This window comes from Platalea leucorodia (assembly GCF_965183815.1).
Source record: "Platalea leucorodia genome assembly, chromosome: 1".
NCBI classification, from domain to species: Eukaryota; Metazoa; Chordata; class Aves; order Pelecaniformes; family Threskiornithidae; genus Platalea; species Platalea leucorodia.
The window spans coordinates 37823423-37850695 of NC_138823.1; the positions used below are offsets into that span (position 1 = coordinate 37823423).

The 27273-nt window shown below is 37.3% G+C and overlaps 1 protein-coding gene across 1 annotated transcript in view; it reads right to left on the reverse strand.

Annotated features, from left to right (window-relative positions):
• The window catches only part of PREX2 (phosphatidylinositol-3,4,5-trisphosphate dependent Rac exchange factor 2), a gene marked incomplete at its 5' end in the record, with an annotated part of 182657 nt that overhangs the window by 81328 nt on the left and 74056 nt on the right, over positions 1-27273 (reverse strand). Inside the window, 12 exons of the mRNA XM_082310168.1 lie at positions 2065-2201; positions 4424-4509; positions 6928-7076; positions 8414-8506; positions 8660-8802; positions 9951-10023; positions 10741-10816; positions 11383-11432; positions 12790-12893; positions 17015-17115; positions 19571-19715; positions 23241-23390. Of these exons, the coding sequence (XP_082166294.1) occupies positions 2065-2201; positions 4424-4509; positions 6928-7076; positions 8414-8506; positions 8660-8802; positions 9951-10023; positions 10741-10816; positions 11383-11432; positions 12790-12893; positions 17015-17115; positions 19571-19715; positions 23241-23390 (1307 nt within the window). The remainder of the gene's footprint in view (positions 1-2064; positions 2202-4423; positions 4510-6927; positions 7077-8413; positions 8507-8659; positions 8803-9950; positions 10024-10740; positions 10817-11382; positions 11433-12789; positions 12894-17014; positions 17116-19570; positions 19716-23240; positions 23391-27273) is intronic.

The window sequence follows — 27273 nt, forward strand, 5'->3', positions numbered from 1 at the left end:
ACACCTGTGCACAAGCTGATCGACAGAAACACTTTTGAAACCCATGCTTCTTCGCAGCTACACCGGAATGCTTACTGCTCATTTATGGAGCAGCATTAAGACTGCCATGCCAATCTCTAACAGGAGATTTACATTATGTCAAAGGGTTCCTTCATTATTTGAACTTAATATGGCCTAATAGAAGGACTAAGTACTTAAACTGGAAGTCCCTATTTCAAAAGTTAACACAAGATATAATGCAATATGATTTGGAGCAATGTTCTCCAAAAGCATTACAGAGGCACAAACTAAGCATAAATCTGTCACACCATGATTAGTATCACTGCAAAGAAATTGTACGTAATTCCAAGAAGTAAAATCTGCTTTCAATTTTCTTTATCCAGACAAGACAGAAAGAATATAAACATTGTCCAACAGAAGTTACATGGTTATTCACACTGCAAGAATCTGAAATGAAACTTCACTCTCCAGGCAAGGAGGGAGACTCCTCACCCTGAGAAGTGGAATGAATATTCAGGAAACAGAAAAAGATCCCCTTTCAATTATGCAATTGCCAACCACAGGAAAGACTGCAATGGCCGTGTTAATTAAATGATAGGCTAATGCACTGTACTTAGAAAATAGGAAAAATCCATAGTTATCTTCCAAATAATTAAAACCCCAAATTTCTGAATAGGAAATGAAATTTTAGCTGTCTTGACACCAGTGGGAACACTGCCATTTATTTCAGTCTAGACAGTTCTCCCATAGCATTTAATAGCACTACATCCTAAATGAAGTTTTTCTTGTCAGTCTGGGGGATTTTAGTTATTTGTGATTTCCTGAATTATGATTAGCTACTTTTTTAGATTGAAATAAATACTCTGTATAGGAAAAACAGTTATGTACTCCAACATATTACACAAGTGGATAAAAAAACAAAACAGAGTGACTTTGCATGTCAAGGCATTCATGCCAGCCTACATTAATCAATCCTCTTTGGATGTCACTGATCTCTGTAGGAACTCCACACTTACACACAGAGAGCACACACCTGCTACAAAGAATTTAATTTATCTTTTATTCTAACCAGTTTTGCTACTAGTGCACAAAACACCCTCTATTTACTAGAGCACATCTTCCTTTAAAGCATAGGTGAGTTTGAGCTTGATACGCTATGTAACAACTTCAATTCTGTACTGGAGTTTGAACACAAACACCCAGACAAACATTTTCATAAATTTGCATGACACAGTTCTAACTCACTCTTACTTATAATTCTTATCTCATATCTATGCAGCAGGTGTGGGAGAAGGATTTCACTCTTGATTTTAATTGGATTTTTCTTCTCAGTTAACATGCACTGGAAGAGTTTGTGAAGTTAATTAATGATATTGGTTCACAGTTTATGAAAAATTTGCAGAGACTTGGAAAAATTATATTACAGAATCCAGCTGGTTTTGGTTTTCTTCCTTAAATTTGTGTCTTGGAATCCTTAGGTTTTCTCCTATACTAATGTGAAAAAGATAAAAATTGCATGCTTATATTAAAAAGGTGAAATTTTGAGTCCTTGAATGTATGTTTATTCCCAAGACTGGAATGCAATGGGAACACAGAGACTTTTATAGATGGAATATGTGCACTCTACTCTCTGTGTGCTGAAGTGTTACAAAATTCTGGAAGAAGATCAGCTTTTTGCATTGCCTTCTCATGCTGCTGAGCAGGCAGCAAGCTGTGTAAATCCCTCTCCATCATGATGAGAATATACCTCGTAATGCTTTCTGCATAGAACTGCAGAAACACTTGAAATAATCCTTTAAAAATACCATATGAAAAAAAAAATTAGCTATAAGCTTAGATTTATTTCAATATAGAAATTAAATAGACCTGGAACATCAGCAATATATTGAGCAATCTTCAGCTTTTATAATTCAGCTGGCTTCCCTTCACTTTTATTCACCACTCCTTTCCCTCATCACACTCGAACACAACAAATATGGGGACAGAGATACACACCACACTGTTTATTTTGAGCAAAAAAAAAAAGTTAGAAGAAAATCTGCAAGGGTACCAAGCGAGACGTACCTGCATTGGCCGCCTGTACTTCCTGCACGCCGTGACATGAGCAATAACGCTTGCATGAGTCTCTTTGCTGACATTAATTCCATTCACTTTGATTATGCATTGGCCAGGGTGGAGACCTGCCGCAGCTGCCACTGTTCCTATAAAAAACCCAGCACAGTTAACAGACTTCTTTTCCTAAACATCTCCTTTAAAGCCTAGAGTCCAAAAGCCTCCTTTTTTAATCAGAATCTGCTCTCACCGATTCTTACATACTTCCGCTGACCACAGGGTGCTTCTGCAGTCAGCTGGACTCCAAGAAAATGGAGTTTCCCAGCAGATGATTCCATAAAAAGAGACCAAACTATTTTCTAAAGGCTATTTTATAAAACAAATGTTGATTAGTAATATGAAAATGTGGAAAATTTGTCTTAAAGAGAAGGATTTTAACAGGATAAAAAGGCTCTAGCTTGAAACTCACTAATTATAACTTAGACCGCTTTTATTCTGAATTCTGTTATATGCCCCAAGCTTATGAGCTTATTGACTACTTCAGGTATCTCTATTTTACATACAAAACAGAAGCTTTCTGACAATTCATAAAGAAGTATCAGAGCATACTAGAGTTTCTTGTTGAACATTAAGTGAAATATCCAAACCCAAAGACATTTCCAAGGATTTTGTTCTTATTTTGATCTTTTTACCAACTCAATTAGAACAGAGTACCTTACAGCTTTAATCAAAATACCCAAAGACAATTAAGTAGGAGCCCTCAAATTTAATGGGGGGGGGGGTCCAGAACAAAGACAAAACAAACGATTCTCTTTGAGCAACACAAAATATATGGTTCGGCAATTTATTTTCACAATGGAACAACCACCTTAGGAAAATCTTCTATCCATTGAATACGTGCTACAAAAATAGCAGCTGTCTCCAGGTCTTTTCAGTGTGACTCAAGCCCACTCCTGAAAGACAGCCTGCTGGAGTATGACCTTAGTTCCAGCTACCTGATCATTCACCTCCTTATGTCTCTCTTGATACTGCCACAAAGATGCCAGGGAAGTCAAAATCTATTGCCTAGAGACTATAAGGCTCAGCTGCAGAAGCTAGCTGCTATGAAAGAACAGTCTAGACTGAATCTGCAGGGCTGACAAATAGAAAAGCTACATCATGACCTGTCAGCTGAGCATATTTGACAAGGAAATGACTTAAAGAACATACCTGGATTTCCCTCATTTTAGGTACTATCAGGTTAGATGATAGCTGCATTTTAAATCGAATATCAAAGAAAGTCTTTGGAAATGATACCATTACCAGCTATTGCAATCCCCCTGCCCTCAAAAGATTTAAAAAGAAACATTTAAATAGGCCTTATTAACTCTCTCTCAAAAAAAAAACCAAACCTCTCTTCAAAAAACCCAAGGTCCCAATTCAGCAAAGTATTTAAGCATATGCTTAAAATCTTTCAGGTTTAGCAAACCACACAAGCAAGTACTTATATACTGTTGAGGCTAATTGGAATAAAGTATGTGCTTAATGAATAGGGATAGGCAGTTGAATTGAGATCCAGGTGCAGAAATAATTATCACATCAGCTCAACAGTCTGTAGTTTATTAGACTTTCTCCTGAAAATCTAATTTCTGGCACCACAGCCTAGAAAAAAATTCATTGACCGCTGTTCAAATCTGGCTGCTTTGCAGATCAGTTCACTTTAAATTCCTCAATTACAAACAGAGGAGGGGGGAAAAAGGACACAATAGCTGAAAATACAGTGTTACTGTACAGCTCTACCATTAACAACATGCGACAGCAACAAAGAATGCTTCAGCTGCTTTTATCGCCAGTGCACCAGTAAAGAACATACTGAGTTAGGGATGGCAAGCATTTGACAATCACATCACAAAACGGACAAAACAGTATTTAGAGGAAACATCTGTAATTACTAAGACAGACTAGGTCACTAGCACCCTTGAAAAGATTTGTGGAAAGTGCATTTTCTGTAAAATGTTTTCAGAACGTTGCAGAATCACATGGCCACCTGACAAATTAACGCTCATGAAGTGAGTGGGTCCCAGTGCCCATTCACTGGAGAAGGTGATTTTGCATCCATCAGCTATTCCTTAGTCTGTAAAGAATGCACAGCCTTAACTTTCCTACATTCGTATAAATACATTAAAAAAAAGCCAGAAAATCTATCCAAAGCTTACAAAGTATAAAAACACACACAAAAAAAATCTTATTTCATTTTATTTAATATTGTTTGTTACTTGGGGGGGGGGGAATCTAAGCTGAATCACTGGACCTAATTTTGATTTATCTCAGCCACGTCATATTGATATTAAATGTATATTTACCACTAACGCTGAGAGCTCTTACGGCTTACCTCTCCCAACAGCATGGACAACTGATGGGCCAAAGCCCCGGATTTGGAATCCGAGTCCATCTGCAGAGTCAGGAATCTTCACTGTCCTGATAGAAGCAAAGATTCAATATGAATGTAGCAAAAGGCAGCATTTTGTTATTCAAGATAAAAGTGGACAGCAATAAGTAGGTTAAAAGGGTGTGAGACTCCACACTTTGATTCAATTCACAGTTTCAGGTTCAGCACCATTCATATTCCAGACACTTTGCACCACTGACATCAGAAATAAGAGCAAGCTGAGATACTGAAACCAATCAGAGGAAGGCAATACTATTTCGCAAGGAAATTCAATATGCCGGTTACAACCAAAGCACCACCGTAGCTTTAAATTCCTCCCAAAGGGACTGCGGTTTGGGTAAGCCGCCACAGCACAGCAACACTGAAGGCCCTGGGAAGGCAGGCAGTCTCTCAGCCAAGAGAACAGAGCCTGGAGATCACAGATCACGCCAGGCCTCGTCAGATGAGCTGCAGAAGACTGGAGAGACTGGATCCGTATTGCATTTTGTTAACAACTAAGTGTCTACTTGGTGAGTTTTACTGAAAAAGTATTTTGTTGCAGTTTTTCTGAGCAGCTATGCAAAGTCTTAAGTTCTGTAAAGCAAGAATCGCCTACTAGTGTTCATATAACTTTTAAGTACATTGTGCTAGACTCCCACTTGGTCTAAGTGCAACAATAATAAACATACTGACAAACATAACCAACAAAAACACATTTCTCAGAATCAAAATTCACATCTACTCCTTAAAATGAAGCCCTGAGCTCACCCAAAGTAAGCATATCTACATGACATCAGCTCAAGTTCCAGAAAAAGCAACACAGCTGCATTAGCCCTTATCAGAGCTAGTTAGGTCATGCATAAGGGTGCACTGATTTAACTTTGCAGCCTTTACTTCCAGAGCCAGCTCCATTATTACTTAAGGTATCTTTGCCCCGAGCTCCACTCGCCAGTGCAAAAGCAGACAAATTTAAACTGATGTTGAAAAGTGATTTTAAAATACATTTGGACTGTAATGAACTTGATTTACAAGTAGTTTTGCATAATATCATTGTATCATTTCTTGTACTTTCACTTTTCTCTGGTATACATAATGTTTAGCATTTGGAGACAATTATCAGCAGAGGTGAGATCCAAAACCCACTGAAGTCTATACATTTTTAAAAAATTCTTGAGATTAATAAACTTCATTTGAAATATTTTCATAAGTATAGCGTCATTTAGCATACTTATATATTAACTAAGTTTGATGCAATCTATATGCTTTCATTCTGAAAATGCTTTGTGAACATGCTAATGAGCTATGAAACACCATCACTGGCAGCTTAGGCTAAGAATTTAGGAGAGAACAGTCTCTTCTGCCAACACAGTTGTGCTAGCAGCAGCTCTCGACAAAAAGCAGGCAGCACTGAGAAACAAATTCTTCAACTCCTCGGAACTCTTCATTCTCTAGATCATCTCTGTCAACCTTGAAATTCACCCACATTTTCACTGGCAAGTTGAACCACGATCTACATTAAAGAAAGGCCAAGATATGCCTTTTATGCTTGCTGCAACGCTATGATCTACTGGTTTGGGGGATTTTTTTGTTGTTGTTTTTGTTTGCTCGTTTGGGGGTTCTTTTGGAGTATCATTCCAGATGATCATCTTTATGCCATATTTCTTTCTTCGCTCTTTTCCCCGTTCTGGGTGCCGTAGTATTTCTCAAGACAGCTTTGCTTATTAACAGGAGAAATACGTCTCCATTCTACCACTGAACCAGAGCCATTTCCAAGGCACTCTGCGTGTGCTATCTGGGAACAGAGGATGGTTCCTCCTTACCCTGCAAAATTTGATTAAAAATACTCTCCTCTTTCTTTGGTATGTACAAACCAGTAACAACTCCATTACCTTTATTAATAGACCTATGTCCATTTACATACTTACTGAACCCAGCAATTAGGCCTCACTTTGTATTTCTTTTATGTAACAAAAATTGCATTCAGGTAGGAATGGTCAAAACTGTGTACAGAAATGCATCGCTTTATATAAAGACCGGGAGCTGTTTACTTGCTCCTGCTGTTTACACAACCAGCACACATGCTGAAGGGGCCCATTAGATCACAGAGTCCGGCTTCTGCCAAACCAGCAACTAATCCCCAGACAGGGGAACTTGTTTAATAAACAAAGTGAAAGATAAGTGATCAAAACTGTCCATATAGTCAAGGAAACCTCATTTACACTTGCGGTTCCTTCATGTATTTAAAGTGGCAGAGCTGATGATCTAAAGCACTTGTGTTTTGCTTTTGCTGACTGACAAAAGTAATAAAACAAAATCAAAGCAGATCAAATTGCTTGACTTTATAAAATCAGATTAGATACAGCATTTAAAATAACTTTACAGTAGTGCTGTCTGAAGTTCCACTGGTCTTTTAAAATTCACTTCCAATTGTAGTTTGTAAAAATTCCCCCAAAGGAATGACAACTTACTCCCGTGGTTTAGTGCTCACAAGAACCCGCAGGGGCTTTCTGCTGTTTAAACATGCTTTCAGGAAGCAATCCACTTCGCTGAAGGGTCGCAGAAAAACCAGGTCGCCGTTAATGGCAAAGATTTTCTTCCCAGCTTCCAAGCCTGCCATCTAGAAAACAATAACAGTTGTGCACACGTTTGCCTTTTATAACCACTAACATTGTGTTTTCTTCTGCTTGCATGCAACCTCAATAGGAATAATGACACGCACATTTTCTTTACATTCTTTATGCCTGCTTCACATACCACGCACAAAAGACTTACACCACAAAACGCTTCTAGAACTGGTTAAATTGATGTGAAGGGTACAGTAAACTCTCATTCTCAAGAGATGTAAATACAAGACCCTAATCTTAATCAATATTTCATGACAGTATTACAATATCAGTTAATATTTGTAGTAATTAACACAACTGCTTTCACTGAGCCAGTTTACTTTTTTATGATGTTACCTTATTTGTCCATCTGTCATTCTCTAAAGGAACTAAAGCTTCTTTTTGTAAGGTAAGACCTGATGAATATTTTAGTAACTGAATATTTATTAAGTTCCAAAACAAAACAACATCCTTAGAAGTTTCACAGCCCTTGAGTCAAAGGCATGGCAAGCTAAACTGTGTACAGTTTTTAAACTCTAAACAAGAAAGAAACCATAACTAGCTCAGATGGCCAGAGTACACAGAGCAGCTCAGGGCACAGATTAGCCATCTGAGATCAGGGCAGAACTTGACTGCTGGAAAAGACAATACGGAACCATGCAAAGGTAATAGAGCTAAATCACCCTGGACATAGCTCTGTGGCTGTATTATATTATTGATTTGCTATATCTATTTTTATTTTAAATTCCTATCCCACCATGAAATTTAAAAAGGCTTGAAATCCGTGTCTAAAATTTTTCTCTCATGGAGGAGACTTGTTCTTTATCTTTCCATGTATAGAGACTCCCATGCAGTTCAGTAGAACAATATGAATTTATCCAAAGAGCATCTAAAGCAATACTAACAAACATAGAGGCTGTAATTTATTCAGATTCTCAAATCCTGGGCTTTATCCAAAGCTTGATACATCCTTTATTATGAAATATATCAAGTGCAACTCAGACTAGCATACTAGTTTTATACCCATTTTATATTGTACCAAAAATGTTTATTCCAATTGCGATTAATGTCATCACTGGAATTTTATAAAATGTATAAAAATAAAATGATACCTCTTACATCACCACTCAATACGACAATTTACCTGAGCAGAGAGTGAGTATTGATAACGGTCAGAGCTCTATTTTAAACAACCGCCCCGCCCCCCCCCAAAAAAAATCCATAGCCACAGTGTTCTTGGAAAGTTGTCATTGTTACCTTTTACTACTATAAATTTTCCCAACTGATGTACAAAACATACACCTGTGATCAAGTCAATAAAATAGGGAAGATAATTTATAATACTTGATACCTCAGCATTTGATCCTTTCTCCACCACTTTAATAATTGGCACCTTATTTTTATCTTCTAAACCAAAACCATAGGTGCCTTCATTAGATTTAATCTGAAAAATAAAATTGTTCAAAATATTGTTCAGAAAGACATTAAGAAGAGCTAAAGTATATTGCCATTAAATAACAATACACAGTGATACTTTATTGTCACTACGACCAATTTTTTTAGTCCTCAAAACACACAATCGTTTGGTTTCACTCACCAATAATGACTTAGCTATGACATTTTCCACTACTTTCAGATCATGTTTCATGAGTCTGTGCTTCATATTTGACCCTTCCATTTCTTCATCCGCATAAAAACGGAACAGCAGTGGTTCATCTTTAAATTCGCTTTTCTCTAGCACTGTATGACACAAAACCACACATATTAATCCCTTTTTTCTTTCGAACTTTTGAATATCATGCCTTATAATACTGAACGCATGTACACAGATTAAATGCTAGCGAACTATTTATGTGTGTGAATCTAGGGAAATCTTAATTTTTAACATAAACAATAATTTTTATTTGGATCCATTACAGACAAGTATCACTAAGCTCATTTTCAACTACAACATCTGGATTTCTCCAAGCTGAGGAAGACACATGACAACCTGACATGGTCTTAGTGAAAATGCCAAGCACAGTTTTTTTCTAAAATGGATTTAAAAACGTGATTTTGTTCTGTTGGACAGCTGCTGGAGATGCTCACCACCAAGCTCTGGCACTCTCCAGGTAGTGAAGCATGCCAGGTTCAGTATTAGAGATGGGTTTGGTGGGGATGTGGAAGAAACTAGAAGAGCAGACGGATGCAGTTTGCATGTTTAAAAATCAAAGGAAAAAGAACAAGCAGAGCCAGAGAGGAAGTTAATTCTCCCTCCTCTAAACAAGCTGACGAAAAAATCATTTCTTCCTCTTTCCATTTCAGTAAATGACCTGTTGCTTCAATCCTTTCACCGAAATCTTCCCTCTGATGGTATTAACTGTGACCTTGTTCACCTCATTTTTGGTACTGCACGTATCTCTGCTCTCCTCTCCCTTCTTCTTTGTTCTCTGTTGTCCTTATGATTTTCTCATTTTTCTACAGTCCACTTTCTCCTACTGTCACCACTTCACTTTTTTAAAGTCACGCTTCTCCATACTTTATTCCTTCCTCCAAAAATGCCTCCTTTCTTTCCTACATATTTCCTCAATTTTTATCATCTCATCTGTGCAAACATGTATTACCTGTTTAAGAAATTTCTTCGAAGTGGCTAATAAAAATTCCTCTCCTAAATACTTCAGAGGATGAAGCTCTCGATGCATGCTATAAAACTGACTGAAAGTAATTTTCAGAGTATACAATAGCTATTTTTTTTTCTTTAAGATTGTAGCATAGGTCTCTTCAGTGATACAACGAAACAACTTCCTATCCTTTCTGGAATATCTTTACCAGCCCTGCATTTCCTTCCTACTATGTAGACAGCATTAAACAAAAAGTAAACATATCTTGTACAGAATATATTTACTTACCATGGTGCATAAACCCATTATCACAAAGAGCTACACCAAATATCATAGCTTCTTCCCTCGTCCGGCAATCCCCCTGTTAAACCATAGAAGATTTTTTTTAATATATTCTAATATAGCAGCAAAATGGAGTCTATGCACAATGGCATAACCTCACAGGGCCAGCAATGGTTGTAGATTATATTTACCACTGCCACCTTTATATATACACATTTATAGCATACATATAAAACAGTATATACATGTGTATATGCTATACCTCTTTATAGTTCCACATAAGTATGTAAACATTTTAGTAACACTGCATTCTCCATAAAATCTGAACATAATAGAATCTAAAAGTATCAAAGTTTTTAACTTCTATAAAACTGGTGCATGTTGACTGAGTGATCAGGATACCCTGTTCTTGTTCCTAATTTGCTTAAAATAAAACAGAACTGATGACAGCAAATTGGTACTGACTTTTATCCATCTAGCTAGTAATTTGAGTTTTCAGAGCCTATCCATTTCATTTTAAGCCATGAACAATGTTACATGCTGAACCACAAAGCTAAGTCTCATTAAAACTTCTAAAGTTCAATTGCAAATAAGGAAGATAAGCACAAAAGGGATGAACAGCATGGCTGCTGACAGCTGATTTGTTACTTTGCTAGTTTAAGAGGATTTCATTTACACACGCTGTTCTAATAACCCTTACACAAAGTGTTTGCATGTTATTCTGCTTAATACATCACCACCTTTCAAATTAGAATTTAAATGCAAGACGCACATAAATCCAAAGGTGTATACTTGCCTGTGCAATCAACCAGTCTATGAGTTTGTTAGCCATGACCACAGATTTGTAGGTTCTCAAGTGATAATCTTTATCCCTGTTCAAAACAAAACAAAACGAAACAAAACAATTTAGAAAAATCAAACAAAAACTCAGAAAGAGCCTAACAGAAAAAAACTTTATAAACAAGCTAGTACAAGCATGAATTGAGCGCTTTGTAATTGTTCAGAAGTTGCCTCTGGAATAAAAAAGCAAGTCAAACCTTTCAGTGTAGACAGAAAGGAGGGGGCTGACCATATCTTACTTGGGCGATAATGTCACTGGAGCATAAAGGCAGTTGTCTTGTTACAGCTGGGACTCTCCAAATGAGGTAATGGAGTATTAGTAAAAGAGTGTATTAATATATACAGTAAGCATCTAAGCATATCCACCAGGACCTAGAAGGCTCTAAAAGTCTATAAAAAAAGGTCATATTGAACAGAGTTTGCAGTCATTCAATGATTCAGTTATACTTTTTTGTCTTGATAGCCCTTCAATCTTGTTTGATTACTCCCAAGAGACCAATATTGAAAGGATGGGTTAGGCTCCTACATTCAAACACAGTATCTTCAGATTATATACTTCTTCCAAATGACTCTCTAAGGATTTCCCAATTGGACTCACCTAATTACTGGGGTAAACAGACTGTGAAGGCGACAGTACAGTCGTACACCCTGTTAAAGACAAAGATGAGGTTAGTTAACCACACGTTCACACCACAGAGAACCTAAGAGGAATGGATGCAGTAAGGAAGCCTATGTGTTCTAAATGCACTTCATTTAAATAGTAATAAAGTCTGTTCAAATTTCTGTATATTTTCACGTGCCAAAACTTAATATTTCCAGATAAGAATATTGATGAATAAATTATGAGAACTAAAACATTTCCAATCTAATCTAAGATTCACTGAGACACATGCAAAAAGGATTAGCTTTAAGGTAGTATTAAAAAATTCTGAAGGTATAGTACTCTGAAAGAAAAGTACACAAAACCTGAAAGATAAAGCCATATTTCCATGCATTAAGGTTTTCCCAGTCACTGGTTGCTATTCTACACACAAAGTGAATAATTAAAGTAAAAAACACTGCATTTGATCATATGCATCAATACTTTACTTAAAAATTGAAATTATAACTAACCAATAAACTTTAAAAAAAATGCAAGAATATTCAAAGATTGGAAATGTTTTCAATTAAAAACAAAAATTAAAACATTTGGAGGAGTTTAAGAAACTACCATCAGAAAATATTGTTTAAAAAAAGAAATCACATTAGTATTCCTTATCAGACTATCAAAAAACAATTATGTTTATAACATGCAAGAACCACCATGTATAACAACTAAGAGTTGTGTCAAATTAGATTCCATCCTACTTTGCTGTGCCTGGTAGTTCAGTATTGAAGATTTTTCTAGATATACTTTACATTAACAAATGCCAGCAGAAAAGTGAGTAACACTGTAATGTAATACCCAAATGTTGACATTTTCTGCTGCCTCAAAATCATGACAAGTTTGAATATTAATGAGTTTAAAGGCAACTTTGTTCAATCATTTTGTTATGCTCAGTAGTGTCGATGCATAGCACTACCTATCTGCGTTTAAACGTCTACATGACTGCAGATTTACTACCTTGCTAAGGCACTAATAAAAGAAACTCAGATTTAAGAGAAAATTAAAAACAATTTCCTATGTATGGCTTCATATCTATTAAAATGGACTGAAAAATACAATAGACAAACACCGGCTTCAGAATCACCCAGAAACACAGGCAATGCATCCTGCATATGAAACCATTAAATAACAAAAATAACTAAAAAAACCCCAAACTTTAGTTTTGTACTTAAAACGTGGAACAACAAGCCAAAATCTTCCCTTACAAATGGAAAACTAAATTTGATTCACATAAATATAGAGACAGGCAAGCATGAGGGGATGTTATTTATCCTAGCATAATATTTTACATTATTCTTCAAGCAGAATCTCCATTTCTGATGTGTTCTTCCCATTAATAGCAACTATTCTATTCTGTACCTTAGAGATCACATCCTGCATCTCATTTCTTGGGTAGTATGTTCCATCATCATATCGGAATCTGTACAGCATGTGTTCAGGTTTGAATTGGTGCTTATCTGTAACTAAATTAAAAAAAAATAATAAATCACGTATTGTTAGGTGACTTTCTGAAGAAATCAACAGAGAGAAGAGGGCCAACGTAATTTCGTCTAATAACAGCCCATTACACAGCAATAGGTAGATTTCAGACAGAGAGGGCAGGAAGCCCAATTAGATCACCTGCCCTAAGCTCCTTTATGTCAGTGGTGACAATATTTCTTACAACATTTAAGTAGTTCACAAGAAACCAAACAATTTTAAGTCTCAGGGCAAAGAATAAGAAAGACAAACAGGCAGAGAACAGCCTGAAAAATTAGGCACTCAAATCTGCTCTAGTCTTCAGAGCTTTTCAAAGCTTATCGATCAAATAGCCAAATAAAGCTTCTTTTGCAACTATTCATCTTATTGTTTCACATTATTCTCTGTTCTAATTCTTGCTGAGGCCAATGTCACATGAGTCAATAAAGATACAAACACTCTACAACATATCTGACCGGTCTTGCACTGGGGAGGAAAGGGAGAGGGAACGTCTTCCTCTATACAGAGCCAGCTGAAGGTCTTAAGTGCAAGAGATTTGCAATCATTATGAAGGTGTTGATAACCCATTTCCCCAAACACCCATGAAAAAGGATCTTCACGTGATTCCAGTAACAAACCTCACAACTTCAAGTGTTTTGTCAGAACAGTCATGTCTTAAATGATAGAAAAATTCTCCTGGAAATGGTACTACAGCAAGTCTTTCTGAAAAACAGCTGATTAATTTGATGGCTAAGGACAGCACTAGGCACTAGCACCATCCTAGGATAACTGTCTGGTATTAATTACTGTTTTGCTTGCAGATGTAAGCTTTAATTTTGAAACTAAATTTGCATGTCATCAACTGATAAAGGAGGCTACTGTGTCTTCATTAATCAGAGTAACAGTCCTGACAGTGTTAGGTAATTCTTCTGTGCATGCCTTCAAATACCAAGTGATTAAACCATCATCCCTTATTCTCTTCAAAAATGTAGTTAGGCACCATAAACTTTGTATAGGAAGGCGCCTTCTGTCTGCATCATTTTTCATGCTCCTTCAAGCTCTTTAGTATCTCCACACATCATCTGATACATGGACATAAAAACTGGACTTCATATATTAAGTGGTTTCACCAGTGTCATGTGCAAGAGCAAAATAACTTCTCTGCCTGTATTGATACATCTACTAATAGTAAAGCCCAGGACACTATTCCAACTGCCTTGAACTGATGGTTCACACTAAGGTGATTATCCAAAATAACCCCTAAGCTCTTTTATGTATCATTGCCTCTCAATACATCAAATACGGACTACAAAATTTTCACATACAATGCCTAGTATAACTATCTAAATTAATTTTTCATCAGTTGTGACCATTTAACCCAGGAAAAAAAGATACCTTCTAGTTCTGTAATTAAAAATAATTTCCTACTGTTGGAGAAAAAGGTATATTACACTAGATCAGCATACATTAAGAGTTTTTAAAACCATCAGCTACAGAAAATAGAAAAAACACCTCTAGGACAGTATTGCTTAAAGGCCAAATTGTTCCTCACTGTTACAGAGATGCGCAGGGGGGGAACCAGGACTACAAAGCACCTTTCCTTTCTTGCAGGCCTATGACGAACAGCGCAGGCTCTGCCCTCCGAGGAACACAAGCACCGCTCTGTTTTTGCAGCCCCTACTTACACACAGTGCCCCAGAAAAGTAGGGGAGCAGGTCTATATAACCGGCACATGCTGAGTTCCAGAAAGCAAGGAAACCAGACAAGGATGCTTCCAACTCTGCTGTATTGTGTAAAATACCACATATATCCAGTGAATGCTATGAGAGAAGCTGTAACTCACTATTCGTTTTTGGGGGGTTTTGTTTTCTATGATACAGACGTGATTTGGCTTGTTCTACTCAAGAGGAAGGATGAATGATCTATCACCTACTGTACTAACACGGAAATCTTAACAAAAAATTATGAAAACATTTAGCTTAATGTATAGCTTTCCTTTTAACTAATATCAGCTGTACATTTGCAGGACCATAGTTTCAAACACTTGAAGCTGATAAAACACATCATTATCACTAAAATAAGGAATCCCAAGTTGTTTTGTATGTCACTCCCAACAACGTACCTATAGTTTGTGTTGGGATAGATATTTATATGGCACACACTAAGAAAAGGGAACTGATCCAGGTTTAAACTAGTCTTTACTTTTTTGCCAGGGTAATTTTGACTCAGATCAGTACACCAATCCCAGAAACTGCACAGCCACATAATACCTATTCATTCTAAAACTATTTGATATTCAGATTATTTTTGTAACTACAAAGCTCCTTACTGCCTTGAGCGGAAGCCTCCATCTCTAATCAGCAGCAATAAGTGACTGGACAAAGTATCTCAGCCCATCATGTACTAGAGAATGCCACCAGGAGGATTTAGAATAGCAATATATGAACAGATTTTTTTTCTTTTGCAGAACTGGGGGCGGAAGGAAAAAAAAAAAAAAACCACCACCAAGGAAAACCATAACTTTTCTACTTGCAAGAGTTCACACACCAGGAAGTAAAACAATGCCCATCACAACATGGGTCTGGCATTGCTAGAATGAAGCCCAGCAGAGGGAAAACAATGGCCAGCATAGTGAATATGCAAAGTCTAACAAAGCCCTCTATAACATTTGCAACGTGAGTAACAGCCAAACTTTCTTTCTCCCTTGCTCCTTCTGTGAAAACAGATGGTTCATTCAACTTTATTTTAAGAATTCTATTTTCACTGAACCACAGCTGGATCCACTATTCAAAGTAGCATGTCTGGCTCACATTTCTATGCCCGAATATAATTACCCTTTTATCTCATGAAATTACACAATATTCATTTAACTCTGTATTGAGAAAGTCTATGAGTGTATTTGGGATATAAATTACGAGATCAGGAGAAGAATCTTTGGCAACAGAATCATTCCATTGAAAACAATTCTGTGTGTGTAGTAAACATAATAGCATCTGACATTTGAATGATGGTGGAGGAAAATCATGTAGACTGACATTAAAGAATTAAAGACTACATGACTACTGATGAATAACCTTAATGTTTTTCCTCCTACTCTGCTTATGTTTAAAATGCACACAGCTAAGTTGCACTGTTACTCCTGCTTTCTTTCCAGTCAAGGACGCTGAAAACATTGTGGCAAAGAACTTAAAAAGTAAGTATTAAATTCATTGGTGGCTGAAGTATAGAAGTATTAAAATGTACATTATCAATGATTCAATCTAAATTTACACCCTGGATCTATGCTGAAACAGTAGCTAACTTCACAACTGTTTCACTATTTTGTTTTTTTAATGTGACCGTACCTATTGTAAGCCAAACATGCCTTCAAAACCAGAAGTTTCTCCAGTTCTCTGATATGGTCCTGTTGGACTATACCTTGTAAAAGGGACAGAGATGAGGACCTGCTCTGGTAAGAGAAAAATGTTGCCAATGCAAATTTCCTCCACAAATCAAACTGTCTTATTGGCTCAAAAACTGAACCCTTTCAGTGATACTTCTCTCCAGAATGAGATAACACAGATAGTTGACTGAAAGTTTCAGCATAAAAATATCAATTTTAGTAACTGTACAATGTCATGAAAACAAGGTGTTAAAATTCAAAAGATTAAACTGTTGCGTTCTAGGCTGGATTCTACCAGCTCCATTTGTAATGCCTAACAGATGAGCAGGCACATTTATCAACAGCCAGCTGTGATTCACTCTCTTCTACAATTCTTAGCTGAACACGTACCCCTAAAAAGCCTGGCCTTGATAAAAGGTTTAAATCCTTAAAAGCAGTCTACCATTCTTTGTTCCCCCAGAATTTATTTTTGCTTACAAGAGAACAGCAATGTTTCTCTAGGTCCCTGTTTGCAATGTTGTGATTCGACAGTGTAGATGTAATCTGATTAAATCAATGGAGCCTCACTCACAGTAAATCTGCAAGGCATGGACAATGGCCCCATGAGGTCCCTGCAAGGATATAATGCAGATTCAACAAGCTGTCTTGCGTTAACAAGACCATCTTTTTGTCAAACAAAATTAAGTCCACTCTAATTACAACAATTATCTTGAAAACAAGTAAGTTAAAACTAATTATATTTACCATGATGGATAATGCCATTCTCTAATAAAGCTTGGCCAAGATGAACACCTTCTTCAGATTTGTGTATCTCTCCAATTTCCAACAACCAGGACACAAATTCACTGAATTAGAAACAGATACAAAAAAACAAACTTTAAATGTCATACCACCACACCTACTACATTTCCCTCTCAGTTACTAGTGTTTCTTACTAGCCTAGTAAGTGATTCTTAAGCCTAATGATCTTCAGAATGCCATACCACCTTTAAAAAAAAACATTCATTTACTTTTTTATTATTTTGACATAAATACATATAGTTTTCCTTGAGACGTCTTTTCTGTTCAGAAGTGTTAGCTTTGCACATGGTGCACACCACTAGAAAGTTTGCTGGTGATACCAAACTGGGAGGTGCTGATGACTCTCTTGAGGGACAGGAGGCCTTGCAGAGGGATCTAGATAGATTGGAGCGTTGGACAATCATTAATGGCATGAAATTTAACAAGTCCAAATGCCAGATTCTGCACCTGGGACGCAGTAACACCAGGCACAAGTATAAATTGGGAGAGGAATGGCTGGAGAGCAGCCCTGCAGAAGGGGATCCGGGGGTGCTGGTCGACAGCAGCTCAGTATGAGGCAGCAGTGCGCCCTGGCAGCCACGAGGGCAAACCGCATCAAAGGGGGTGCACCAAACACAGCACAACCAGCCGGTCAGAAGAGGTGATTATCCCGCTGTGTTCAGCGTTGGTGCAGCCTCACCTTGAGTACTGTGTGCAGTTCTGGGCCCCACAATTTAAGAAGGATGTGATGGTCCTCGAATATGTCCAGAGGAGGGCAACAAAGCTGGTGAAAGGGCTGGAAGGCATGTCCTGTGAGGAGCAGCTAAGGACTTTGGGCTTGTCTAGTTCAGAGAAAAGGAGGCTGAGGGGCGACCTCATGGCTCTCTACAGCTTCCTGAGGAGGGGAAGTGGAGACAGAGTTGCAGATCTCTTCTCCCTGGTATCCAGTGATAGGACTCATGGGCATGGTTCAAAGCTGTGCCAGGGAAGGTTTAGACTGGACATTAGGAAGCATTTCTTTACCAAGAGGGTGGTCAAACACTGGAACGGGCTTCCTAGAGAGGCAGTCGATGCCCTATACCTGTCAGCGTTTAAGAGGCATTTGGACAGTGCCCTCAATAACATGCTTTAACTCGGTCAGCCCTGAATTGGTCAAGCAGGTGGACTAGATGATCATTGTAGGTCCGTTCCAACTGAAAATATTCTACTCTATTCGATCCTATTTCCCTGTTTTCCGGGATTTCCTAAAGTAGAATAGCCACGTGACCAGACTGTCAAATATAAAGCAATCCCAGGCATACCTACTGCACCTGCCCAAGGTAGATATGCCATGAAGGCAGAACATAAACGCAGTATGATACAACAGCAGGCCTGTTACTTCTAAGACGTGTCAGGCACAGGGACATCCTCAGCATATACACAAAGTGTATGTGCACGAAATGCCTGGCTTATTTTACAATAAATCTGATTCAGTTCAGAGACATCAAATTTATAGCACGTAAGATATTTGCATGTGTGTAACAAATCAAAAGAACAGTGTAGTGAGGTAGTGCAACACTAACATTCAGGGGTTTTAGCTGGTGACCCAGGGACCAGCAAAAGTGTACTTCAAAAGGGTCTGCAGAAGATAGCACAGAAGAGCAGCCATTTGATGGTAGGTTTAAATGTTTCACACATGGGTTTTCACCACAAGTGTATTCTTTACCTGCTTCCAACAACTTCACCGAGGGAACATGATTCAACCACAACTCAATCATTAATCTTAATCCCGGTTTGAATTCTCACCAGCTATGTGACTTCTGACAGCACATGAAAATCCCCAAAGTTTCATTTCCACTTTTGAACCCAGTGGTATGTTCGCTACAATGTGTTTGTGTAAAACAGTCACTGTACTTTGTAAAAATACTTTCCATACTTAACTGTCTTACAGTCAAATGAAATAAGTGATAACCCCTCTGGCCCCCAAACTAAAGTTTTTGTCATATACACATTTTTAGGGTACCTATTGCTTTCTCTTCCACTGGCATTCAGTCTTCTTAAGCCATAGGTATAATATGGCATTAAAAAGATCCTCCTGATAATAGGGATAGATTTTTAAACATGTAAACTTTATTTAGTAACTTTGTCCCTGACATTCAGGCAAGAGGAGGACAGAAACAGTTTCAGAGACAGAGATTTTTTAAGTGGAATAAAGCAAATTTGATACTCTAAACTAGGCATTTCAGAGACAAAATGCATTAAACAAGGTGGGAATTATTTCTTTAAAGAAACTATTTTATTTGATGCATTTGCATATTTTCAACATGCCTTTTCAGCCTTGTCCCTTTAATAAAGCTACTTTGGAATACTAGTAGACATCCATAAATTTCAGGCAGACCAATTTACATTTTGGCTAAATTCCGGGAGGCAAATAGGCCTAATAGACATTACAAATAAAGCATGGTTTCCACCGAATCCCAAAGAGGATTTAAAATGTGTTTTTAGCTGGTTAAAATTCATGCTATAAAATGCATATAATACCTTCCAAGAAAGCATTTGGGGAAAGTGGTTAATTTCCTCTTCCTGTCTTTGATGAGATTCCCTTGTTTGCACATCATTTTGTACAGTCTTTCTCCTTGCTCAGAGATCATAACCCAAGTGTCCTGTTCCATGCCCAATTTTAAACCTGCCAAAAATGCATTAAAATTTTATGAAGTGATATTGCCATTATATTTCAAAATGGAGAAGCAATACCAATATTTTGCATACGAAAAAAGTAAAGGAACTGTTGCCCGTTATTTTTCTCATAATCAAGATTAAACCATGAACATCTGCTTTTCATAAAGCATAATCAAATTATATCATTATCATAGTGAAGTTAAACTGTTACTATATCGACATCACGATTGATATTGTATTAATAAATACTAATGCTGTGATTTTCAGACTTCAGTATATGAACATTTGCGAGGAAGTAGTCATGTCCTCACAAGTTTAAAAGAAAAGGGCCTTGGTTTTGCTCTTACCATGTGATAATAAAAATGCTTTCACTTAAAGGAAACGTCTTCAAAATTCCAATTAATAGTAACTAGTTATCCGTTATACATTTGTTTGTTAGTTTAACATAAGATTAATCCACCCTTTTTCAACAAAAGCACGTACACAACTTGATTTTTATTTGCTTCAGAATTTTTTCAACAACAGAAAGCTATCAAGGGGTTTATTTCAATATTTCTTACTGGTTTGTTTTTTCCTGTTTCTCTTCTTGGGAAAATCATTATGTTATTTTTATTTATTACATTTATTATTAAAATCATTATGTTATTTTCATTATTACAGATGATCAAAACCAGTTTTTGTTGAATTATGCATCCTACTGGCCACTCACAGAAGCTTGTCCCTCCAAAGAATACCACAGACCTTCATATCCCATGTGCTTTCTCAATAAACAATTATTAATTCTGGACAAAACCACAGATTTCTGGAATGTCTTGTGTACACGTTCTCAGTTTTTGGTCAGATTTTCACATTTTTAGAACTATTACTGTACATATCCAATCTGAGTCTGTCACTTTAATTCTGAAAATATAGCCAGAAAAAATGTACCTGTCATGAGAAAAAGCTAATAATCATACTGGACACAGATACAGGAGTGTTTCTCAATATCCATGAACCAGAAAGTGGTGATGCCACAGAAACAGGTAAAACCTCATGTATTCCTGGGAAAAGAAAACCTAACTGATATACTACTTTTGGAGCTTATAGGATGTTGACGCTTTTATTTGTATTGACTGTTTGAATCAGGTCATCACAGCACCATCGGCCTTAAAGATGATCACCTTTTAAATAAATTTCTAACTTGGTGAGTGCCTCAGGTGGGTACAGCAAAGCCCCAAAACTGACAGAAAGACTTCCTAGCAAAAAGTTTCCAATTCAGCTGATTTATCCTAGCAAGAAAATACAATCTATGAAGTGGTCCTAGTCGATAATTCAATTACAACCATTGAAATCTCTGCTAAACTACTTAATTCAAGGCATGCTCTCCCTTTTGCTCAGCTTCTGCTATATGGGTTGCAAATAAAAGTATAGGTTGAGTTTCCCCTAAGTACACTGAATCTCTGAGTCTCCCAACATGAACAGCCCAGCAAGCTCCAGCTACCTGCCACCCTCCAGCTGTATTTCCATGCCTGACTCCTGCTCCACATGCTGTATTTACGTAGTCTGGAGATGACTGCAATCTGCCATTCTGTGTGAGATGTGGGGTCTACAGCACAACTACGAAGAAATGCATGGGCACACACAGCACAACCAGGAGGGAGTCACTTACATGAGCCTCACTCCTAGCCCAAGAGATCTGGAAAGTGTGTTCATTTAACTTAGTTTGTCTCAGACTTGCAACGGAGATAAAACCCTGTTCTCAGATGTGAAGTCTCATAGACTTCAGTGTAATTGCCAATATATATACACACATGAACAGGCTCCATGTCTTATTAAGTAAACATACAATTAAAGCATCTTTATGCTCACGGTGAATGGGAAAGTGTTATAGCAACATTTAGATACAGTATTTGAATTCTAAAAAGATAGCTGTTCAGTTCCCAAGTCATTTGGCAACTTGACTGCAATTAAGTTGATGCATCCTGCTTCGCAAGAGGTGTTTATACAGATATTTTGAAAAAAAATCACTGTGCTGGAGGAGATGGATACATTTGTAAGTTGACAGAGTAACAGAGTTATTCAAGAAATATTTTTCAAGATTCTGTGTTGCGAACTGTGTCTAAGTGTACCAAATCCTCTTTCTTTCACGGTTGTCTCCTTGGTGGCTAACCCACTGAGAACACCGGGAGCTGAAAATTTCCCTGAATCATAGGATGCTAAAAACCTAAGACATGGCTTGACTTTGGGATGGCTCCCTCAGACCTCATGCTTGGCAAGGTTTAGCTCAAACTCACCTCTACTACCAGCTGCTCAATAGTATCTTGTGAAATAGTAAGAAGACATCAACATAAAATACTCCTACTTACTCTTCTTACCTAAAGGTATCAAAAAGTCTAAGGGAGCCAAGAAACTTAACAGTGAAGTGGGATTTGTTAAAAAACTTTTTAGCCAGTTCCAGACAAGGCCCTGTACAGAAGCAGACAAACCTGGTTGTTGTGTTTGACACCATCTCTACCACATTGCTTTTATTTTAAAAATGTTGAGTTTTTAGACCTCTAAGGCATCTTTTTAGCTTTTCTACTATTAATTTCTGATAGCACTATTAATTAGCCAGTGCTCAGACACCCTAGTTGAAACTCTGGTCCTATGGCAGATGTTCTACAAACATCCAGTATTCAACTTTAAAAGACCAAAGAAAGTATTGTTAGCCTCCATTTACAACAGAGGAATGAAACAATGGCTACTGCAACAGGTGACAGAAAATCTACGCAGACCAGGAAAAGAATCCCAGATCTAAATACAAGGTCATATTTCCTTTCAATACCAAGGCTCCAAACATTGTTACTGATTAGGATATTTCAGCTTGCAAATGAAATTAGCTCCAGAAGATGATGCTGCGTCATCTTTCCCCCGTTCTACTTTTTGCTGGGGTCACCTTGAATACATGAGGTTATTTGTGGTCACATTTGAGATCAGGATTATATTTCATCCGAGTATTCTTCCACCTTAATTCAGTTATTCAGAAAAGATAGTTGTTTGCCAACAGTGATTTCTTATTTTCTTGGGTAGGGGAGAACACCTCAAAGATGGGGTTGTAGGTATATTCTGTACCATTTCATGCTGGGATCATCTGCATGAAGATCCAACAAAGAAGACCTGCTCATTTCAGTGATTCAAATGTCCAGTCACAAAAGGGAATCAATGCATGCAAGTCCCAAAAGGCATTTAGGATAGACCCTCATATACCACAAACCATAATAGCTCACAAGCCTCAATGAAATTATGACAATTCGTACTGGTTGAGGATAAGCTGTAAAATCAGAGATGAAATCATCTCCCCATTTCCAAAACAGCATTCACTACCAGCATACATGATTCAAGCCATTATGCCCTCCCCAGTACAAGTTTCATTTATTTTTTCCAAGCTCTTATTCATAAACGTTCAGCCGAACCTGACACAACTTTGCCTAGCAGCTAGTTTTGCTTGATATCTCAACATAAAAATACAGTATCGCTTTCTGGCAAAGCAACACAAAGAAGTTTATTAACCTACCTTTTCTTCTCTCTCGCTCTTTCAAAATAGCTTCCAGCCATTCTTGCTTCTCCTCAGGGGTTTTTGCCATGCATACAAACCATTTGTTCTTTGCTGTGTTGTGGATCTTCCAGCCATTAATCACAGTGTGGCCACTGCTGTGATAGTCAGCTGGGAATAGATAAAATGGCTTAAAAAGCACCAACTCTTAAAAAAGCAATAGTTGTTACAATTATTAAGAACTCTTATCATTATACATAGAGCTCAGGAAATACAGAAGAACAGAAACAAATTTGAAGTTATCTGTGCCACTTGTGAACTATGTTGTAACTTAATAAGCTGCACTTTTAACTTTCAGTAAATAATGCCCTTTTTAAAATGTAACAGAGAATTGCCTAGCATATGGAAGAAGGTATAAACTCAACGCTAAACAGGCAGAGTCCTATTAAAGAACAGATCACAGTAGTTGGAGTACTTTTGTTTGTGTTAAACTGTAATAAATAATTCCTTTAAAAGCAGCACTGTGGTTTTGCCCCTTGTTAGATTATTAAATTACTCAGAGCTGTTGTGCTGACTGAATGATTTACTATAAAATTTAAAAAAGGACTAAACATACAGGGGGAAAATACAACTTCCGTTTGATGAGTAAGCAAATCATATAGATCTTTACTGGTTACCCGAATAAAGAAATACAGATACACTTAGTTGTTTAGGCAAACTGAAATACAATACAAGATTTACTATGATTTCAAAAAATGCATTAACTAAATTCATAATTTTTGAAATACATTTCTAACAACCCTGTGTTCAGCGTGCACATTGTGGGAAAGAGGTAGCAATTGCTGATGTTCTTAGATATTTAGAACTTCTGACTGTTAACATGTAAACTGCTATGCTATAAAAAACAATTTACTACCTATTACTCTTTCTTTTCTTACATTATATTTGATTTTAACATGCTAGTCCATAAATCTTATCCAGAAATTAGCTAAACAGACTTCTGCTCCAAAACTAACACCTTTGACTATCCTTCACTAGGATTTCATGCATTTCCTGGGGGAAAATTAGTGAGGCACAAGTGTCCCATGATAACAAATACAATTTTTTGCATAAAATAAAGATTAAAACTAGAACTCACAACTATTGTACAAAACATTAAAAAATCAAAGGTCAACATTCTCCCACCATGAACTTTTTCATTAAGAGGCAAGAAAGTCCCGGGGCCAGCCCTGAACTACTATAATAACCACAGAGCTTTTTACTTTGTAAATACTTTTTCATAATTCAGCCCTGTTTTGTATAATGAGACGGGATTTTCTGAAACTGAAAACCTTGCTGAAATGCCTGCTAAGATTTATCATAAATCTCAACAGACATGCTAGTATCCTTTCAATAACTCTGCATTTTAATTAGATGGAAAGCAGCCAAGCTTTGTATACTGGGCTGGGAAATGTCAGGAACTACTAGCAAATCATGAGACTGATGGCTAATTTCTAAACCAACAAAACTTCCGAGTACTCAAAGTGTATAAGAAAGTGCAAGCAAGTCTATGACAGGGGAAAAAAAAAGAAGTTATTTTTGCATCATGTTTATACCACTTACCTACTTATCCTATTTTTATTCACATAACCTATGCATAATATCCTTTGTCCCTTTAAAAACACTGTTTCTTGAAAACTAGCCATTATATCATTCAGGCACTGTCAGAAAATCAGAGTCAAAAGCCAGGGAAAAGAAAGAAGCCTCAGACAGAAGCTCTCAGCTGACAAGAGTACAGCCCTTTGGAGATCAGAGGCAGGAGCACTACTGGAGGAAGGAAGGTTAAGGTCCCTTTGTATTATTTAAGCATATACTTATAAACCTTACAATATGGCACTAGCTGCACCTTTTTGTTTATTTATTAAGTTAGAGGTTAATACATATAAAACCACAGGGTGCTATTTTTCCTGTGGTCTTTGTTACTGTATATCTATCATCACAACACCCATGTTATGTAGGGAAATATTATGATCTCTAATGCAGTGAACCGTAGCAGTTAAAACTGTGGCAAAAAAAATTTAAAAATGATGGCTCAGGCTCACAAATGGATTTAGATCCTCCTGTTTCACTTTGGACGGAAATTTGGTGTCGACTTAGTAGTTTAACGCAGAAAAAATGGCTCATCCAGCCATTTGAATATCTCAGTGTAGAGATGACATTTTAAACCTGCAGCTTCCTTGGCATCTGAAGGTCTGTAACTGCAGGGCCCAGAGCGCTGGCAGTTTGACCACATTTATCTCATGCCACTACAAACTCACTGAATTCTGTGAAAAGTCCAACCTCGTAGCTAGGTACTAAGACTGCATAATGTATACAGATGGCAGTGAGTTCAGGTGGAGGAAAATGGCTAGCTATCGCCCAGTTTTACAATAGTAACCCACTCCTGTGATGCCCAACTTGACTCCAACCTCTACCTTTAACTGCAACACCCCTGCTTTCTCATTTGCTCCCCGTGTTCCCCATGACTACAATCCTCCAAGGCTGCTGTGAGCAATTTGTTCTCCCCAATACAGCCATGCCTGCAGCCTCCTGAAGAGCATTTCAGCATTCTGCTATCATCCAACATAAACTCATACCTTTTTTGGATTGGCTATTGGACAAAATCTGGCCAAGAGCTGCAGACATGCTGGCCGACCAGCCAGGAGGTATGCATGTTCTGACTGGCCAGCTGCACAGGATATACGCACACTCTTCACATCAAGGCAATTACAGCTGCCAGTCAGTCTAAACAAATGATTTCTAAACCTGACATAATGGTTACAGAAGGAAGAAGAGCATGAGACTTCAAGTTGCTCCATGCAAAATCTGAACAAGCATGCTTAACAAATCATTAAGCCTCCAACTTCCCAAGAAAAGGTGATGAAAGATGACATCATCTTCTAATGATACTTGGTAATACATTAAAGCTTGTAATTTGAACTGTAATATATTGTTCAAAGTTCAAGATTCAAACCTTTGAGAGATGCATAACAAGCAATTTGTTACAGCCGTATACAATACAATTTGTTTCTTCCCTTAAGAAAACCAAACAGAAATCTCTGTATTGAAGTACATCTAAGTTTCTCAGACCTTAGGTTCTTAGGAGGTTCTTAGGAGGTTCTTAGGAGGTTCTTAGGAGGATACCGATACCAAGGAAATAATTGCTGCATAATATCAATTCCCTTCCTCCTCTGTATACTTTTTGATGCGGTCTCTGGTTACTATTAGCATGTAGTGTTTTTTCTATTTCATGCCTCATTTCAAGACAACAGGGGACAGAACTAAGATAGTATAAGCAACCATAAATCTGGTATTTCCTAAGTCTCAAGTGCTTGTCTTCATAAACTAAATAACATTCATTTAATGGCTGGTGAATGCCTTTAGAAATATACTTTTCTCTCAAAATGGAATTTTAAAAACTGAATACAGAAAAAACTATACCATCACAATATATCCACCTTTCTAATACTTGCAAGTGGTTGTGTAGTCATGTTGTTTTAAGAACACAGTCTGCCCTGGTAAGTAATATGCATTCCACTTTAATCAATGTAATCAGAAAAAGGCAGAGTGCTTCATGATGCTGAAACAAAAAAGAAAGCTTACACCAACTGTACTGCTCAGCCAAGGCCTAATTTCATCAAAGAAAAATTGCTTTTCAGAAAAAGCTTTGTTAATTTCTGTAGGCATGTCATTAGCATGACAATAAACCACACTGGGAATCTGTTTTCCTATTTCTATGCTTCTACTTACAAACAACAAAGACTACATTCCTACATCTATCAACACTGAGAGCAAAAACTCTCAGTTACCCTGTTCCCTGAAGCCCTATGGTTCCTTATACCAAGTGAACAGAGGATCCCAAAATCTACAGTAAAGAAATGTGGAAGTATCATCTAGACTCAAGTCTTTAATGTCTATAAAGAGACCCATGAAGAGCACATGAGAAAGCATCATGCATCAATATGAAAATACAAGCACTCTGCACTCAGAGCTTGCACTCTAAATTAAGAATTATAGAAAATGATTGGTAACAGAT